At 45.5% G+C, this 19,779-nt stretch overlaps 2 protein-coding genes across 2 annotated transcripts in view; one reads left to right on the top strand and one right to left on the bottom strand.

Annotated features, from left to right (window-relative positions):
• Pold3 (DNA polymerase delta 3, accessory subunit) overlaps positions 1-19,166 on the bottom strand; it is a 62,724-nt gene extending 43,558 nt beyond the window's left edge. Inside the window, exon 1 of the mRNA XM_085682928.2 lies at positions 19,032-19,166. The gene's annotated coding sequence lies outside the window, so the exon portion shown is untranslated. The remainder of the gene's footprint in view (positions 1-19,031) is intronic.
• Lipt2 (lipoyl(octanoyl) transferase 2) lies at positions 18,157-19,779 on the top strand. Its single transcript, XM_048435317.3, has 2 exons — positions 18,157-18,647; positions 19,111-19,779. Exons 1-2 carry the CDS (start codon positions 18,182-18,184, stop codon positions 19,338-19,340), a joined length of 696 nt encoding a protein of 231 aa, XP_048291274.2. The 5' UTR covers positions 18,157-18,181; the 3' UTR covers positions 19,341-19,779.

The following is a 19,779-nucleotide window of genomic DNA, read 5'->3' as shown; positions in this document are numbered from 1 at the left end:
TCAGTAACAGAAACTGCAAGTGTGCCAGGCACTGACGGTCTTACCCCATTCTTTTCCAGAGTCTGGTTTTCTTCCTCTACTAGTTTTTAAATACTTATCCCCACCATGTGTGTGTGTGTGTGTGTGTGTGTGTGTGTGTGTGTGTGTGTGTGTGTGTGTGAGTGTGTGTAGACAAGGTCTCATTCTCACCATGTGGTCCAGGCTGGCCTAGAACTAGCTATCTTTCTACCTCAGCACCTCCCTCCAGGTATTGAGTCCAGTCATTGCCCACCATGCTGGGCCTCTTTCCATCTGCTTATCTCAGCCATTGTCCTTCTCTAGATGTCTGTAGTGCCTCCCGACTCTTCCGGTGTCTTCCATTGCATCATCCCTCCTCTCCTGTATCCCCAGCCATGCTTCAGCTCTATGCAAGCCTTGCAACTGATGCTCAGCAGGGCATGACCTTTGCTCTCGGGTTTTACACAGGTACTGGCTATGTGGTTTCTGGATGCCAGAATGTACCTCACATACCCAACCATGAAATGAGAGTGTTGAGTAGATGTCCCACAACAAGACCTTGCAGAGCTGACTGTTAGGGTGGAGCCTGGTTCCTCGTAAAGGGCTGGTAGGTAGGTAGGACACTGGGCAGCAGACGGCAGAGGCAGCTCTTTTGCCATCTCCAGGGGTGGGGGGGTTCTGTCCTCCTTTCTCAAGAAAGAGAGGACTTCATCAGATGATTAGAAAATGCTCTGTGTGACAAACTTTAATTGAGTGAATTGCCTAGACTGAAAGAACAGGGGATTTCACATTAAAATAGTATTTTCAGAGCGGGAGAGATGGCTCAGTAAAGAGCACTGGCTGTTCTTCCAGAGAACCAGGATTCAGTTCCCAACATGGTGGCTCATAATCACCTGTAGGTTCATTTCCAGGGGATCTGACACCCTCTACTGGGCTCAGTGGGCACCAGGCACACTCCTGGTGCACACGTGTGCATGCAGACAAAAAACCCATACACATAAAGTAAAAGAAAATACATTTAAAAAAAGGTTTCTTTGTGGACAGAACACAAAATCCCTCTCTCTCTCTCTCTCTCTCTCTCTCTCTCTCTCTCTCTCTCTCCCTCCTGTGAATCATGATGTAAAGCTTCCAGCTACCTCTCCAGCACAATACCTTCTGGATTGCCACTATGCTCCCAGCCGTGATGATCGTGAACTAACCTTCTAAAACCGTAAGCAAGCCCCCAGTTAAATGTTTTCTCTGTAAGAGCTGCCTTTGTCATGAGGTCTCCTCACAGAAGCAGAACAGAGACTAAGACAGGCTGTAACATAAGCCTACCATATCTGCACCCTATCTCAACAGTGCCCAACACATAGTAGGGCAGACAGAACTGCTCCTTCAACATTTGAGGCTAGAAGAAAAGATAATCACTTTTGAAATAATGACTATCTTCCAAGGATACTGTGGTAATCGTTTGTCAACATTATCTTCCTAATAGTTTAAAGCTATGACCATTATCTGTCCCCTCCCAAGCCCCTGATAAAATGTGGTCCCTAAGGTAATTTGGAGGTGGTGGGATCTTTAAGAAGTCTTTATGTTTAGGAGGTGCTTGGGGCATTAAAAGAGATTACACAATTTTTTGAGAGATTAGAAATCAATTTCAAAAGGATGGTTGTTATAAAATTGAGTTTGACTTCCTCAGCTCCCTCCTGCTGTCTCGTCTACTGTGACTACACGTCCTTTCTGTTTTACACCATATAAGTCAAAGTACAAGACCCTCAACTCATCAGAAGCAGAGCAGACAACAGTCAAATAACCTCCTCTTCTCTATGAATTGGGTATTTCGTTAGAACAATAGAGAACAGACTTGGACTGCTGCCAATGTTCCCGATTTGCCCAGGGCTCTATCTGTGCTGGTCCTGAGTTTTACACATTGACATTCTCCTCAGATGTGGGCAAGGGTCTGTCTGTCATGTTTATCTTACAAGAGGAAAAACTGACGCTTAGATCTAACAACATGCCCCAATCACGTTTAGTGACAGAATCAAAAAATTGAACCAAAATCAATCAAGATTAAATAACAACAGTAACAAAAACCATAGGGGTGGAGAGTCAAGAGATGGTGGAGTGTGTGGATCCCCTGTTCTCAGCCCGGAGCTTTCGGGGTGCCAGCCCTTTGGGCATGGTCTGAGGTGGTACGTGTGGACTGATAAGTACAGAGAAGAATGCTCACTCTTTTGTGTGGTGGTTGAAAATCTGATCGCAGCTTCCTGCACCCCCAGAGCACAGGACGGTGGCGCCTCTCTATCTTATTGTTGTTCATGAGTATTCCCCAATAAATATTTGATATCTCTTTATTTTGGGCTCTTATGGACTCATTTGCCCTCGTTTACATCTGGCACCCAGCGTGGGACATGAACCTCTACCGACTGAGCTAGCTGAGCCAGCTTGGTCTGAGGAGCTATTTCTGGAGGAAATCTTAGCACCCCAACCCCCTCAAGGGCAAGTCCCTGGAAGGGCATGGTGCCTGCTCCGCTTTGTATTTTTATCCATAGAAACCGTCTTGTTCTGTAGTGTGATTTAAGCCTCTCCTGCATGATCCTGTTTATATTTTCCTTTGTGTTTTACTTTCTTTAAGCGTAAAGGAACAATTTAGCCTTTCTAGTTTCAACTGCCTGATCCCCAAATCAGGTGGCTTTGAGTCTTGAGCAACAGAATTGCAATAAGAACTTAGATGGAGGGGGGTGAGAAAACTGTACCCAGCCTGCCTCAGAAACAAGTATTTCTCAGATGCTAATGAGTGAGTACAAGAGCAATAACTGGGAGAAAGTGAAAACCTGGCTAGCTTCAGGATTGCTACTCCTGGTTCCCCTCCAGTAGTTTGTTCTCTTACCATGTTGAGAAACTGGAATTTGAGGCTAGCCTGGAATTTGAGGCTAGCCTGTGGTCCTTAGCTCTCTTCCTCCCTCTGTGAGCTTCAGTATTCTCATCTACCAAATGAAGGAGTCACGTGATTAAGTCACATGCTTCCCTAGCAGTCCTTGTGAGGTTGACACTCTAGGACTCTATAAGAACACCTATAATCCAGCTATGGCTGCAGGTGGACCTGGGGCTAGGTGGTATAAGTTGCTGAGAAGGTGAGAGTGTGCACGCAGGATTTGAGTGTGAGCCAGGGTGCTCGATTGTGTGTGAATGTGCACACGGATCATTCACTAATAGGGTCTCTCTAGGCTCTCTTGAAATTCCAGCTGTGGCTCAGGCTCCCCTCAGCCCCTCCCTGACTCCCCACAATTGCCTTTCCACCTACATCTCTCCTGGGTGGAAGAAAAGACACTGACATGGCCAAGGATTGGCAAAAGCCCTCAAGTTGGGCTTTAGCTGGAATCCTGACTCCGTTCTGTACTAGGTACGTGACCATCAGCGCATTATTTACACAACCCTAAATTTCCCTGGGAGGTCACAGCTCCTACCTCAGCATAGCTGTGGGTTCAGCGTGAGAAAAGAGTGTGCAGCACCTAATGGAACCCAACCAGAGATGCACAGACAGGACTAGACTATGTAGAGCCTGGAGCAAAACAAGAACATAGGTTCTCTTTTTGAAAAAAAAAATTGAAGTACATTTATTTATTCATTTGTGTGTGTGTATGTGTATGTGTGCATGTGTGTGTATGTATGTGTGTGTATGTGTGTGTGTGTATGTGTGTGTGTGTGCTTGCATGTGGGTTGGAGAAATGGCTCCGTGATTAAGACTGTATACTACTTTCCCAGAGAATCAAGTTCAGTTCCTAACACCCACATCAGGCAACTCACAAACACCTGTAATTCTAGTTTCAGGGGATTCAAGTTCTTTCTTTGGGCCACACAGAAACCTGTACTCATGTATATCTACCACACACAGATACACATGCATAAACATAAATTAAAAATATTATCTTGAAAAATGAAAGAAAAATTGTATTTTCCTCCCCTCAGGCACTCTTAAACCCATGAACTTCCTTCATTCACAGTCTGGGTCCCAAGTGTATTTAGTCAGTTCTGCTGTTCCAATAAACGAATAAATAAAACCAAATAAATAAATACATGGTTTAGCTATATGGGGCTGTAGTCTGGTGATACAATGTTCTAGCATATGCAAGGTGAGTTTGATTCTCTAATTCCACACAGAGTAAGTTTAATTGTGAAAGTGTTTTTCTTGGAGAGAGCAATTCTTTGCACAGAAAACCTAGTGGGAAGGTATGTGTGTGTGTGAAAGAGAGAGAGAGAGAGAGAGAGAGAGAGAGAGAGAGAGAGAGAGGGAGGGAGAGAGAGGGAGAGAGAACGCACCTGTGGGCCTGGGATTTATTCAATGCCTTGTGTACACAAGGAAGCACACTGCCACCAAGTCACATTCCCAGACCTCGTCTTCTTGGGTTTTGTTTGTCTGTTGTTTCCTTTGGTTTGGTTTTACTTTCTACTCAGAACATAGTTCATATTCAGCTGAGTCTTTTAAGCAAGTTAACTATGCTGTTGGGAGAAAGGTGACTGAAAGAAGGGGCGCTGTGGGTGAGGATCCCCAAGGAATCCAAGCTCAGAGACTTGGAAACCTACTGCGGCCCAGGAATGGCCAGATGAAGGACAGAGCCCTGAGTCACTCACTTCCTTCACACTTACTATTTTCCCATTCCACTCATTCATCTTCCCTCCGTCCCGGATGCCAAGGCTTAAGTGAGAAAGAGGACATCACACATCCTTTCTCAGAGACTCAGTCATCTTCTCACTTACTTCTTTTGCGTCACCTGAGTCCTTCTGGGTCCCCAGGAAAGGAACTGAGGGCCTGGGGTCCAATGGCAAGGAAAGAGCTTTGGAGGGAGGTCACTGTCATTGGGTGGAAGGGACGCTGCTGGCCAGACCGTGGCCGGGTGCGTGGAGCTGGGAAGTTAGCCAGCGTTTCATCTTTTGTTTTTTCCTCCTAGGGTTTCCTGTCTCAGAGGTGGTTGCAGAGGGGTCATGGGGATTTCCTGGCCTCTACAAATAAACCTTTCCTTTGTCGTTGGCAAGGCCATGCTTCCAGGTCAGACAGACCAGGTTGGTGGGCAGTAACAGACGGCAATGCAGCTCTCATCTCCCCCCCATCTCACAAAGGTCTCTGCAGAGGAGGCTAACCACTGCTGCCTCTGATGTATCAGAGATGAGTAGCTTATTCTCTGATGAGTCCCAGTGCCTACCATAGTCTCTGGCACATAACAGGAACTCAATAAGCTTCCAAATAAGTGGGTGGTGACTCAGGGCAACACCTGCACTTCCCTGGGCCAGGGGGAAAAGGCCCAAACTGAAAAAGTTTCTGAAGGACACACCATAAATTAGAGTCAGAACCTAGATGAGAGATGCATTTAGTTTTGTTTTCATTGCTGTAACAAAATGCCTGGCAAAATCAAGTTGAGGACAGAAAGAAGGGTTTCTTTTGGCTCAGTCAGAGGTGACAGCCCCTCACGGCAGGGAAGGCATGACAGCAGCATGAAGCAGCTGGTCACACTGAGCACACGGTCAGAGCAGAGGGAGAGACATACCAGCATTCAACTTGCCGTTCCCTTTTTATTCAGTCTAAGACTTCAGCCTAAGGAATGGTACCGCCCACAGTTGAGGTGGGTCTTCCTGCCTCAGTTAACCTGATCTCTAGAGCCTTCGCAGGCATGTCCAGACGCTTGTCTCCCAGGTGAGTCTAGATGCTGTTGTGCTAAGGATCCAACCTTAACTATCACGGGCACTCATAGTTCCTAAATTCTGGACCAGTGTTCTTCATACTGGATAATGATCCATGCATAGGAAGAGACGTATTCTTCTTCTCTAAGCCAACAGAGTTGGGAAAATTGCATGAAACCTCCAGAGAGCTTGACATCTGAGGACACTGCTTAGGAATCATACGCTATAAGACAGTGAGCCAAGCATGTGCTTGAGGAATTTAAAGGTGAGCACATCTAGACGATGTGCTGGATGGAAATTTTAGTACAAGGGGTGAGCTAGTTGTGCCAAGAGCAAACTCTTCTCCTGGGACTGTGAGGCAATAATGGGTGTTTTTTAGAGACTAGCGTGGACCTGGATGAAGAGAAATGACCTACAGTCTTCAACGTGACCCTCTGCCAAGGTGCTTAGTCCTACCACAACTTGCTTTTGGGTACCCATGGGAGGTACTTGCCCCTTTCTGAACAGAAACAGAGGGGGAGTGGATAGGGAGGGGCATGGAGGGAAGGTGGGGGAGAGAAGGGAGGGGAAACTGCGGTTGGGGTATAAAAATAAATAAATTTTAAAAAATTGTCCCCCCCCCAAAATGAGGTTGCACGTAATTGTAATCTCATCTTAATAAAAGGAAAAGCATACACATGATTTTCTTGTGATATTAGAACAATGGTCCTCAACCCTCCTAATGCTGTGACACTTTAATACAGTTCCTCATGTTGTGGTGACCCCCAACCATAAAACTATTTCATTGTTATTTTATAACTGTGATTTTGCTACTGTTTTTAAGTGTAATGTAAATATCTGATATGCAGGATATCTGATAGGTAACCCTTGTAAAAGGGTTGTCCCACCCACAAAGGGTCATGACCCACAGGTTGAGAACCTCTGTATCAGCATCTTCCTTTGCGAATAATATCTACCCACTCACCTACCCCCCCATAGGTAAATGTATGTGTTTCTGATGCTGGTGAAGAAGCATTCACAGAGAAGTATTAGTGTGTGAGAGAATCATCCATGGTAATATGCTGGGAGGTGATGTAGCAAGACCCATTGTTCAGACTCTCCTCTGTGGCCATTTGTTCTCTTTTCTCTTAGTTGCTGCAGGATGGGCTCCTTTCAAGCAAGGCTCTCAAGGCCTGCCTTAGAGTGAGGTCAGCTTTCATGGCATGATTCTGAGAAGATGGCTGTAAGAACATTCTTGTTCCTGCCATCTCAAATGCATGGTTGCTGTGGGATAATCCTTCTGTATGCTGTGAATATGTGTTACTCTCATTGGTTAATAAAAGCTGTTTGGCCTATACTAATGCAAGATAAAGTTAGGTGGGACAATCAAACCGAGGACTGGGATGAAGAAGGGCTGAGTCGGAGAGATGCCAGCAAACCACCCAAGAAGCAAGATGCCAGAGGACCAGTAAAGCCATGAGCCACGTGGCAATACATAGATTAATAGAAATCGGTTAATTTCAAAGTAAGAGCTAGTTAATAATAAGCCTGAGGTATTAGCTGAGCATTTGTAAATAATTAATTAATTAATAAAAACACTTGTGTGTATATTTGTGACCAGGCAGTTGGGACAGGAAAACTCTGCCACAAGGTGCTGTGTTTGGGGACATCATGTTCTGAACCCCACTATTGTTGAGTGAAGAAGTGAACAACATTCCCTACTATGGGTGGAGACATAGTGTTGTACTATAATTATCTAGAAAGTATTCCAGAACAATCCATTACGTTTCAAAATGTAAACTACATTGGACCAGACATATCTCCTTTTAACCTATATATTACTAGAACAAAAGTATCATTACCTGAAAGTAAAGCTTCAGGGATATTCATGAGAACATTGCTTATGGTGACAAAATTGGAAATGACCTGGGCTCCTAATAGCAGGAACACATTTGAATAGACTTCTGTACATCTGTCTTATACCATGGACATGACCTAGCTATTCAAAAGGCAAATCAAATCTGCCTCAATGTGTCTTAAACAAACTATGTGGAACCTAGGAACCATAGCTGTGATGCCGTGATAGGTGAGAGCAGATTTCTTAAATCAGTAACAGCAACGAAAACCCTTTTTGGGATTTTACGTCTGTATTAGCAAAAGTGTGGCAAGTCATAAAACACAGTGCTCACGTTGCTTAGTTAGGGGTAAAACAGGCACGGTGGCAAGAGAAGGGGGAATGGCTAACGTGTTAATACTGCTTTGTGTTTGACCTGTGAAAACAATATACTACACTTTTAAAGTTGTATTTTTATTTATATGTACGTGTTTCTGTGAGTGTATGCCACCTATGTGCAGGAGCCCAAGGAGGACAGAAGAGGGCATCTGATCTCCTGGAATTAAAATTACAGGCCGTGGTAAACCACCCAACGTGGGTGCTGGGAATCAGTCTCTGATTTTCTGGGGAAGCAGCGAGTGCTTATAAGCGCCTACACTTCTAATTCTAAAAGTATGCTTAAGAAATAAAAGGGAAGTGAAAATGCATAGGTCAATTCAACAGTTAGAAAAAGTCAATTTCAGACCCCTGTCCTGTTGCTTACTAGTTGGGTAAACACAAACTACTTACTCAAATGTCTCTGAGTCCTAGGTTTTCTTATCTGACAACAGGGGGTAACACCTAATCTTCTGAATCACTGTAAAGATTAGGGATTAGGGGTGTAGCTCAGTGGTAGAGCACTCACTAGTATATGCAGGGCACTGAGCTTGACCTCCAGTACTGGAATAAAGAAAATAAATGTGTGAGCTAGGTATGGCAGCACACGCCTATAATTCCATTGGAAGGCAAGATTATGAGTTTGAGTCCAGCCTGAACTACAAAACAAGACCTAGTCTCCAAAAAGACGATATAAGGTAACCCATTCTGGCCTCCCATTTCTCCACAGGACAACTCCTCTCAAACACCTTCCTGCCATGATGCCCAACACAAGATATGATGTAGCCAAGGAGGTTGTCGCTAGAGCCAACTATTGTGGGGCCGCTAAACCTGGAAGCTAAATAAACATCTTTTCTTCATGAAGTGCTCAGCTTTTGGGACTTTGTAATAACAACAGAAAATCGACTATTACGACTTTCCAAATACTAAATTCATTGCATCAACTGGTGTAGTCACCTCCACAGCCATTCCACCCAAACCAATCACAGTGAGAGTTTTAATTACCGGATCTCCACCTTGTAAGAGATGTCTCGTTTCTCCTGTCACCAGTAATCTGGTCCTCATGGCCAACCAAGTGATGAGTGATTCAGTTCATCTTTTTTATTATTTTTAAAATCTACTTTATTCTCTGTGTGTCTATGTGTGGTGGCCCACACTCATAATCATAGCACTTGAGAGGTTCACTGCAAGTTCAAGAGAACCTTGCAGTATAGAGGTACTAGGGAACCTCCTTTAGCCAATGGCCTTTGAGATTCTGGACCAGGTAGGGCAAGGCCTTAGGTACCAAAAACATGCACACTCGCCCGCTCTCTCTTGGACACTGGATTCAGTTTCTGTCCCCCCCTTGTGCAGAGGACTGTGGTCTGTGAGTCTGCCACCCTAAATAAAGAACCCTTTATTATACTCAATTCTGAGCTATGGTGGGACACTTTATTCACGTTCTCTTAACAACAGAGTGAGACCCTGTCTCAACAAACAAAAATAAACATCCAAAACAGAAAGAAATCCCAGTACTGAGAGCAAATCAAAGCTGACATGCAAGAGGCAGAAGAACATGACTCATAGGAAGGAGAATTGGATGGAAATTGACCCATAATGGATACAGAAATTAGAATGAAATACAGAGAAATACATAAAAAGAATTATTATAACTGCATATTATGCACTCAAAGGTAAAATTGAAACCTGAAAAGTGTAAAAGAGACAAAACAAGCAAATGAACAGAAAACCTCTAAAACATTACCAACGAGCAAGACAAAGTGCTATAGGTCATAAACTAAGGGCAATAAAATCAAATAATAAGACATTTAACTATACAAAAGAAGAAAGGGAAAAGACTCGCCCTTCATATTTAAAAAGCTGGCTAGGGTATTTTTCAAGGCAAACAGCATCATGCGTGTGTCAGGCTTTGTTTCACTTCCATGTCCCTGTCTTTTGCTATAATTCGTGATTGTGCAGTACAGCAAGGGTAAGCTCAGGAGTGCCCTGCTGCCAGAAGTCTATTTGTCCACAAAGTCCATGCTGTCACTGTGGCCACAGCTTTAAAAGTGTAAAACATTAGCCGGATGATGGTAGGACGTGGAGGCAGAGGCAGACAGATCTCTGAGCTGGAGGCCAGCCTGGTCTACAGAGTGAATTTCAGGACAGCCAGAGATACTCAGAGAAACCCTGTCTTGAAACAGAAACAAACAAGCAAATAAACAAAAAAGTGTAGAATATTAAAGGTTGCTAGGACTTCTTCAAACATCCGTTTTGCAGTCTGCGGCCAGGGGAGTGAAAGTGACTTGTCAAATCAAACAGCACAGTCACAGGACAAGAGCTAGACAGAGTCCAAGTCTCTTAGCTCTATTCAATTCCATTCACTGTAACAAAGACCTAAGGGAGGCCCTGGGGACCCAGCCAAGGAGAAGGTGTGGGTGACTTCACTGGGTGGGAGCTCATAGCCAGGGAACACTAGATTGTTCCCTAGATAGCTGAAGAGACGTCCTCACTCCTGGTGGGTGTGTCCTGAGTAAAATGGCTCGCGTTGCAAAGCCGAGAGATTTAGAATCTCCTCGCCAGAGCTAAGCTGTCCACCTGTGCTCATTGCACCCAGTCTAAACTGTTTGTGATCTGCACAACAAGGCAAATAGTAAGTAAAATCACTGACCTTATATAACTTAAACATCTTCAGTACCATGAATCAAAAGGCATCGTTCTAAAAAGATATTATTTTCATTTTTCAATTGATGTATAAAGGAGAGAGAGTTATGGCTTTGTGCATATGCATGCAGTGCCAAGCTGGAAGATGGGGCCAGATACCCAGGAACTGGAGTAGCAGGCAGTTAGGAGCTTGCCTAACATGGGTGCTGGAGTCTGAACTTGGGTCTTTGGCTAGAGCAGTTCTTGCTCTTTACCACTGAGCCATTACTCGAGCCTAAGAAGACATTGTTTTGTTGAAAGAAAATATTCTGAGTACAGACAGCTTTGACCAAGTGTTTCAAAAGTCTACAGGTCCATAGCCCTGTGTAGAGCAGGGAGCTCCCACCATGCTTCTCTGGCCAGATCCCTGAAAATGTTTTCCCTCTAACCACACAACGGCTGTTTGACTTTCACTTGGCATAGAAGTATCATACCAGTCATGCCCATCTCCTGATGCTGTCCCAGTTAACAAGGCGCCAAATGATCTGTTATCTGGCACCAAAATGCTCACAGAAATGAAGGTAACATCAATATGTCAGAGTAGGCGAGCATTTTCCCTGTGGCTTGTTAGCTTTCAGTTGGCATTATTATCAAAATGGAATAGGACGTTAAAACAATCTTTTATAAGTTCAGGCCCCTTCAGGAGTTTCTATAAACCAGGTTTTGAGAAACTCTGCTCCAGTCATTTCCAAAACTCTGGGATATCTTTACCTGAAGAGTTATAAAACAGGGCCCGGGTGCTGTAGAGAAGCAACCACATATGCAGTACTATTGTTTTCTTATTATCTGCTGACAAACTTCTCCTTACCCTTTGAGCAGATTTTTTCTGGAAACCGTTTTTGACTCCCACAAATTGATCAGGTCTTAACCTCCTTTGCACCCTTATCTGCATGACACACTCAGCCCCCAGTTCTTAGGCAAGATGGTTTCCCTTCCTGTCTGGTCCTACGTCTCCTCTGTAGCCTAGATTGCAAGCTCCATGAAAGCAGGGTCTGAGTCTATTCCTCTCTAGGCCCTCCCTTCCCCATGCAGGACAGGATCAGGAGTGAGTGAGTGAGTGAGTGAGTGAGAGAGTGAGTGAGTGAGTGAGTGAGTGAGTGAGAGAGTGAGCTCAGTTCTAGAATATTAAGCTTCACCATTCAGGTTAGTGTTTTCTTTCCTTCTCCAACTCCCAGTTCGGTCTCTGCAAAGGCTTGAAAAGGTTAACTCATAGACTTGCTCTGTGTGGGTGATAAAAGCTCCCCTGTAGGGCATGAAAACTCCCCTACTTTGTTCTTGAACTAACAGAGATGCAAACAAGAAATCACCTGCGTCAGGGCACCCAGGTCAGATATGATGGCATTAACTCAGAAGTTGTAGCTGGCTACTTCCATTTCTTTCAGCACATTGTCTGTTACTTGTTCATTTAGACGTTTTTGGTCAGCGCTGCCACAGGGAAAAGCAATGTTCCCTGTGACCTCACCTCCCGGTGGCACTGTTTTGAGAACAAACTGGATTCTCACGGTTCTCCCAATGGTGGCAAGGTGCCCACGTCAGGCAAGGTATTTTTCATATTGAAAAGAAACAAAGATAGCGTCAGCCCTCATTTGTAATTTTCCCAGAGCAGCCTGAATCTAAAAATCTCTTTGTTTCCATTTTCAGCCTACAAGGCTTCCTTTTGTCCTCGGTAGAGTGGAGCAGAAAAGTGCAGTTAAAGGGGGGCGGGGGTGGGGGAACCTTTTACTTATTTACATATACATATTTATTTCTAGACATATTTATTTTTACAACGTGGGCCAAAATGGACATCCTGAAATGCCCACCCACCTTACCTCCTTAATATAGATACCTCATTTCTCTCCCATGGCCTCAAACACTAGTGTCATCCCTGACCCCGGACATCCTTTTTCCTTCCAGACCGGGGGACAGCTCACCTCCTCATGCCTGGCCTTCCCAGTGTGCCATCCTGGCTCAGACCTCACAACCACCAGACCCTCTTTCAACATTTAATCACTTCCGCTCCCAGCACCCTGCCAGCTCTCCCTCACCTTGCTTCTTGGCCACGGCCCTGGAACCCAGTGGGAGAGACATCTAGGCAGGAAGAAGAGGAGCATGTGGCACCACAGTTGAGTGTTATTTATGGAAACACACCACAGCAAACTATAGAACACATGATAATATGGATACACCGAAGTTTTTTGAAAATTAAAAACACAAATAATAAATTATAGTTTTGTTTCACCACATGAATCACTACCACTGTGTCTTAGCCAGGGTTTCCAATGCTGTGATAAAACACCATGATCAAAAGTGACTTGGGGGAGAAAAGATTGAATGGTTTGAAGTAAGACGGAGGCAAGGCTTCATGTACATGGTGCTCTGAGAGTCAAGACCACTGACCTTTAAGTGACCTTTGGAGCTGTCCGCGGTCTGGTCTTTTCACAGTAATATCCACCCACTCTTTATTTCTCCAGCCAATCAATGCCCCCAACCCTTCACACAGGTTCTTCTCCCTGCCTGGAATGTTTCTTGGTCATCACCAGTTTGGCCTTCAGCCTCCTCAGAGAGACCTTTCTGTAGACATTGTCTCAGAATATTCTCCCACTTTCCTGTCTATCACTAGCCCAACAGATTGATGAACTACCTGACTTAGCCAGAGAGACAGGGACTGTTATGTTCACGAATCTGTCTTGTTGAGGAAGACATATTTCCTGATCCTTTAGGGCAAAGTTCATGGCTCCTTCTTCAGTGTATTGCATTGTCATTGTTTGTGGACGTGTCTGTCTCTGCCCCAAGATTGGCAGCTTCTTGAAGACAAGGACAAAAACACACTTTCATTTACTTTATTTTGTGGGTTTTCTTTTCTTTTGTTTTGTTTCTTCCTTCCTTTTTTTTTTGAAGCATGTTTTCATGTAGCCCAGGCTAGCCTCATCAAGCTAGTTATGTAACCCTAATTGACCTTGAGTTCCTGATTTTACTACCTAGATTTCCTAAGTGCTAATATTACAGGGATGAGCCATCATATTTAGCAAAATTCCTGTCACCTATTACCGGATGGCAAAGTGTCGAGCAGGACAGAATTTCATTGGATGGATGCACCCACATGCTGAAGGGAAAGGGAAAGGCTCAGTAGGCACAAAGGAACTCAGCAACTCCAACTGAAATAACTATACGACATAACTAGGGGGCCAGACATCAATACAAACAGGTGGCCAGGTGGTCCAGCCTCTGAGAGTGCCTCTGCTGCAGTTTCCTCAGAGGTCTGCATCAAAAACAGCTTCAAGACTGATAACTGAGATGGTCCAGCCTCACAGACTATTACAGCCAGACTTCCAATAAGCTTTATATTTTCCATCATACTGAGACTAGACAACATCTAGCATTCCCAGGACTAGAACATTACCCCAATTTTTTCAGAGTTTCCTAAAGATACCAGTGTCCTCAGACAATAGGAAGCAGTCTAGAGAACACAATGACCACATTCCCATGAGTTGAGGGGGGTGATTTTTGGTCATTCGGTGGGTTATGGATGTTTGTCATCATTTAGGGGAGTTGGTTACAAAGTGTTATTGGTCATGGTCAGAAATAAAATGAGGAAAAAGATTAGATTCAGGGATCTCTTTCTGAAGTGAAAAAGGGAGGCTATAGTATAGAAATGATGGGATAAAGGGGGACTGTGGAGTCTACTTTTGAACAACTACTAGTCTCAAATATTTTGCATTGGTATAGATTTTTGTATATTTGATGGGGAATCTCTGTCAATCAATGAACTTTAAGAGGTGGAACCAAGTTGGGGTGTGACCTTTTGGGCACCCAGGGTTCGCTCTCTCTGTGGTTCCCCTGCTACACAGCTAAGCTTGGACTTCTCATTACTGTTTCGTGAGTTTGCACCCTTATAATAAATAAAAATATACTTGGTCTACCTTGTAGCTAGCCTGGTATTTCTCGACTCGAGATAATTCAACATATATTGATACAAATGTAAGGTTATTTTTGTTATACTGTATATAGGTTTCTATTCTTGTTTAAGATATTGTACCTATGCAGTTCATTTGAAACATAGTGTAAAGTTTTAATCCTTGAAATCTATTTAGGATAATAAAGAAATACAGGTTAGGGTTGGAGAGATGGCTCAGAGGTAAAGAGCACTGCTTGCTCTTCCAGAGGTCCTGAGTTCAATTCCCAGCAATCATATGGTGGCTCACAATCATCTACAGTGAGATCTGATGCCCTCTTCTGGTGTGCAGGCATGCATGCAGATAAGAATGTTGTATATGAAAGAAATAAATAAATCTTATAAAAAAGAAATGCAGGATAATAGTCATCTCTAACACTCAAACTTAAAGTCATGTTAAGTAAGTTTTCAAGATTAAACAAAGATATATTTTAGATAGGTGGTCTTCAGACACTTCAAAACCTATAGAATTTGGCATTTAAAATGTTTTACTGGCATAAGACTTTGCATGACAGTGAGTCTCATCTGCTCCTGACAGCCCAATTTACTTTCCAAAGAAGAACAAATACAGTCACAGATGTAGTTGACTTTCACTTGGGGGCAGCCAGCCACCAAATAATGACACAGAGACTTTTATTATTAATTATGAAAGCTTGGCCTTTAGCTTAAGCTTGTTCCCAACTAGCTCTTATAACTCAAATCAACCTGTTTTCATCTACATTCTGCCATGTGACTTTTACCTCTCCCCCCATTCTGTATGTCGGACTCATTCTGTGTCTCTTGTGCACTAGGATTCATCTCCAGTTCCTTTCTCTCCCTGGAAGTCCAGCCTGTTCTCTCCTACCTAGCTATTGGCCATTCGGGTCTTTATTAAAACAATCAGAAGGCAGCCTAGGCAGAGATACTCTTTACAGTATATAAAAAGATTGTCCCACAGTAGACAGAGACAAAAGATGAGCCCAGATCCTGGCTTTCCTGCTTATTCTGCTTCACACCAGGACACGTCACAGGCAGGACCACTGGGTTCGTTTTCTACAGGAACCAAATCACTGCCGTTGCTTTCCCCACCCTACACGTAACTATTTAGGTGCTCTGGAACAGGGCTTTATGCAATCCCATTTCCCAATTTCTCTTTTTCTCCCAGACCCTGGGGCTATCGAAATGTCATGTTTGTTTTCTAAACCACATCCCCACCATTGATGACTCACAATAGCTCTTGTCATCTGCTCTGAAACCTACTATTATATATGTTTCCCCATGCCAGTCTGTCCACCTCGTTAATTCTTGGCATCAAGCCTTGTTCTGGCTGTTATTCTTATTCTATTCTTCCTCTTTTCACTTCCTGCCGCACCCACACCCTGTGTTACTGGAGATATTAAGAGTCAAAGTCTATCCCAGGCCTTGGGAGTCAGAGGCAGGCTGAGCTCCGTGAGTTCGAGGACAGCCTGATTTACATAGTGAGTTCTAGGACAGCCAGAGCAAACAGTGAGACCCTGCCTCAACAAAACAAAACAAAACAAAACAAAACAAAACAAAACAAAACAAAACAAAACAAAACAAAAACCCTCAAAAACACCACCAACAGCAAACAAGAGTCAAAGCCTGGGACCTGACAGTTCTAATAAGCTAGGCTTGGCCGTCTGTGCTCTAGGTCAGCTAAGCAGACAGTGTAGAAGTGAAGAGCAGAGAAGAGATTTAACGCTGTCACATGAGGAAGAGCAGAGAAGCCCAAGGACCTCCCTCTGCCTCCACATCCCCAAGTCTATCTCTCAGGTCCTGATATGAGGTTTTGGTTTAAACAGAGGGCAGTCCTGGGCAGGGCGTGGTCCACCCATCATTGACCCATCATTATTTGGACTCTAATCTCTCCTGCAAGATTATACAGGAGAAAGTCAGACTGTGTGAAATCTCTTGTAGGGAGACAAACTCCCCCCGTCAGTCTTTTCCTTTACCCAGCACCAGACTCCTTGAGAAATCCTGTTTCTAGAGGTCCACTCTTTCAGTAGTCTGACAGCTGAAGGGAAGGTACCAGGGTCTCTTTAGTATATTTTCATTCCTGCCAGGTAGTTGCACCAGGACTATTCCCCAGTTACATGAAGATTCATATTTATGTTTGAGATACTCCACCCTTAGCCCCACACATACCCCATCGTGTAGCGAGTTGTTACACACACACACACACACACACACACACACACAGCTCTTGTAGCCACCAGGTCCAGCATCTGGAGATGGCAAGCTTTTCAAGAGCCCCGCCCCTTCTCCGGGCATCTTAGCTCCAGTCCACAGCATGCGCTATGCTCCAGCTCCTTTCTTGGTGTCATCAGAGGAGTCGGGGTTCCCTCTTTTGGATTCTTAGCCTCTTAGTAAGATAATTTTAAAACAAATTGAGTGGAATTGTATTAGAACTTGGGAGAAAAACAATCAGACAAGCAGGTTGAAAAATCTCATTAGTTGCCAAGGGGGCGGGGAGAAAGCCACACCTTTTGAGGTGGAGGTGGAGGCTTTCACAGCACAGATGGGAGACTTCTGAGATGGTACAGAGTGCCAGAGGAGCAGGCTTAGGTTTTAGGCCAATATCTGAAACGGGAATAAAGAAAAGGGGGGGAAGATATGCTTAGTGGCCAGAGCAGAACAGAGGTCTTGTGTCCCAGGTCAGAGGCTTGCACCACTGACACATGACGGGGTTAGAACTAGAGACTGCTTATTAAGGAAAGAAAAACACCCCCGAAGAATGGGAGTGCGCGAGTGAGCTAAGTTAAAGTCTCGCGGAATGAGGCTCGGGATCCTTTATAGGACTTTTGCATGAAACCTGCCTCTCCAAATGGTAGTTCTGGTGGCTTTTCTGGCACATGCTCTGTTGTATGAAGTTCAGGTGGGAAAGGGGTTCTGGGTCGACTGGCATCTTTCACAAATTAATCTTGATGTTCCAGTCTCCAGCCCCTGTCCTTCCCTCAGCTTTGAGGAACAGGTTGCTGGTGACTCACCCCTGAGTTCCCCCCAGAGATCAGCCCTCCATAATGGAAGGAATCTCCACAAAGGCAACAATGCCTTCCTAGGGGTAGCCTGTTTCTGCGATTCATCAATGCAGGATGCGCGTTTCTGCCCGTTTGCTTTCATCTGGAATAATTCTAATGAGTCCGACCAGAGTCAACTACAGCCTCTGCCTGCTTCCATTACGTCTTACAGATTTTTTTTTTTTTAAGTCCTGGCTGTCTTGGAGCTCCCTCTGTAGATCAGGCTGGCTTCGAACCCTTGAACTCAGAGATCCACTGAAGTGTGCACCACCGCCCTCAGCTTGTTTTACAGACCTTAAAGTAACTCCTATGTCCCACGCTAAACCACACTAAACCTCCTTGCACACTAATCTTCCTTTCAGTTTTTGAGGAACTCAGCATAGTATTGAGTTCTGGTTGTTTTTTATGTTATTTACTTTTTCTTCCAACAGTATACAACTTTAATAATAGCATGTCAGTTGTGAACACCTAAGCTCCCAGAACTGGATCTTTGTTCCTCACACACTGCGTACTGCTGGGTCACGCTTTGGGGTCTATGTCCTGCAGACCGCAGCACGTACTGACCACTGGAATGAATGAGAGGATCAGGTCGGTCAGTAGGCGGGAAGTTGAATCCACACCGGAACCGCAGCTCATGGGCGTGGCCCTGAGTCTCCGCCCCGAGCCCGACAGAAGGCGGGGCTTCGGCTCGCTGCAGCCCTGGCCATGCCGCTGCCTGCGGTCCGGCTGCTGTGGCTCGGGCGAGCGCGCTACTCCGACCTGCTGGCGCTGCAGGAGCAGTGGCTGCGGCGGCTGCAGGTTGACCCTCGCCCCGGGGCCCCATCGGGGACCGAGGCGGGCGCGCTCTTGGTCTGTGAGCCGGCGGGGCCCGTGTACACCGGCGGGCTACGCGGAGGCCTGACGCCCGAGGAGATTACGCGTCTGAGGGCCTTGGGCGCCGAGGTGCGCGCCACCGGCCGCGGCGGCCTGGCTACTTTCCACGGCCCGGGGCAGCTGCTCTGCCACCCCGTGTTGGACCTGCGGCGCCTAGGGCTGCGCCTGCGCACCCACGTGGCGGCGCTGGAGGCGTGCGCCGTGCGCCTGTGCGAGCTCCTGGGGCTGCGGGGAGCCCGAGCGCGGCCGCCACCCTACACCGGTGTCTGGCTGGGCGAGCGCAAGATCTGCGCTATCGGTGAGCACGCCGGGGGCGGAGCCGGGAACAGGGCCAACCCCGGGAAACTCTGGGCTCCGAAAACCCCTGACCTGCCTGCCTCAAGGATATTTAATATTCCGAGGCAGAAGAGTCCTCTAGTTCAGCACTAGTGGATGGAGAAACACCAGGCATGAATTGCCAAGTTATTTCCTATGACTCACAACGGAGGACAGAATGCCAAATCAAACTTCCAAAGCAATGTAATCCCTGTTTTAAAGGAATCTCGAAAATAAGAGCGGCTGATGTGTAACCACAGTCTCCCCTCTCCACCCCCCCCCCGCCCCCAACCCTCCAGTGGAATTAGTCCCCGACCCAGTCTGTGTTCCGTCCAGGCTCCAAGGGGCTCAGTCCAAGCCCACTTACCTTTCGGCACTAGCGGGATCCCGAGGCTCCAAGGAAGGGGAAGTAGAGCTATTCTAAGACATTTTGATTTGCCTTGCAGGAGTCCGCTGTGGAAGACACATCACATCCCACGGCCTGGCTCTGAACTGTTCTACAGACCTCACTTGGTTTGAGCACATTGTGCCCTGTGGACTGGTTGGGACAGGAGTCACTTCCCTGAGTGAGGCACTCCAGAGACTCGTCACTGTGGATGAAGTAATGCCATCTTTCCTTGTGGCCTTCCAGGAGACTTTCAAGTGCACATTAATCTCTGAGGACAGCCCTAGCTGACGGGCACTCATTTACCTTAGCCCAGGGATGGTGGTCCTGCGATAGAACGCCCCTAGTCTGACTTGAGTCCCCAGAACCCCATTCTAGAACTGAGCTCTGAACTGTGGCTTCCTGGGTCTCCCCACCTACCTCACGGATCTTGATGAAAACATTATGAAAAGTCACGTACTTCCATGTTTCTCGGCTTGGCGACACTCCAGTGTTATAAACTGTCGTTTCTTAATTACTTTTTCAGTGCTGTATCTAATATCGATTTTGATCTGTAGGTCTTTTGAGTTCTATGGGAATCAAATCTCTGTGGCCCAGGTGCAGTGATACGATAAAGTGATTTCATTCTCAAAAGACCTGGGTCTGTCTTCAATAAAGGGGACAGCCTCTTCAACAAATAAAGTGAGATTTTTTTCCTTTGGGGGTTGAATCCCTCAGGTTTGATAATTTA

Source organism: Myodes glareolus, chromosome 24 (genome assembly GCF_982192425.1).
Source record: "Myodes glareolus chromosome 24, mMyoGla1.1, whole genome shotgun sequence".
Classification (NCBI taxonomy): Eukaryota; Metazoa; Chordata; class Mammalia; order Rodentia; family Cricetidae; genus Myodes; species Myodes glareolus.
The sequence above is the reverse complement of the archived record's forward strand: the minus strand, read 5'-3'. Positions and strand labels throughout refer to the sequence as shown.

Coding starts and splice junctions, on each gene's coding strand:
- Lipt2 (XM_048435317.3), top strand. CDS start 18,182: ATGCCGCTGCCTGCGGTCCGGCTGCTGTGGCTCGGGCGAGCGCGCTAC. Junction 18,648..19,110: donor GCGCAAGATCTGCGCTATCG/GTGAGCACGCCG, acceptor TTTGCCTTGCAG/GAGTCCGCTGTGGAAGACAC.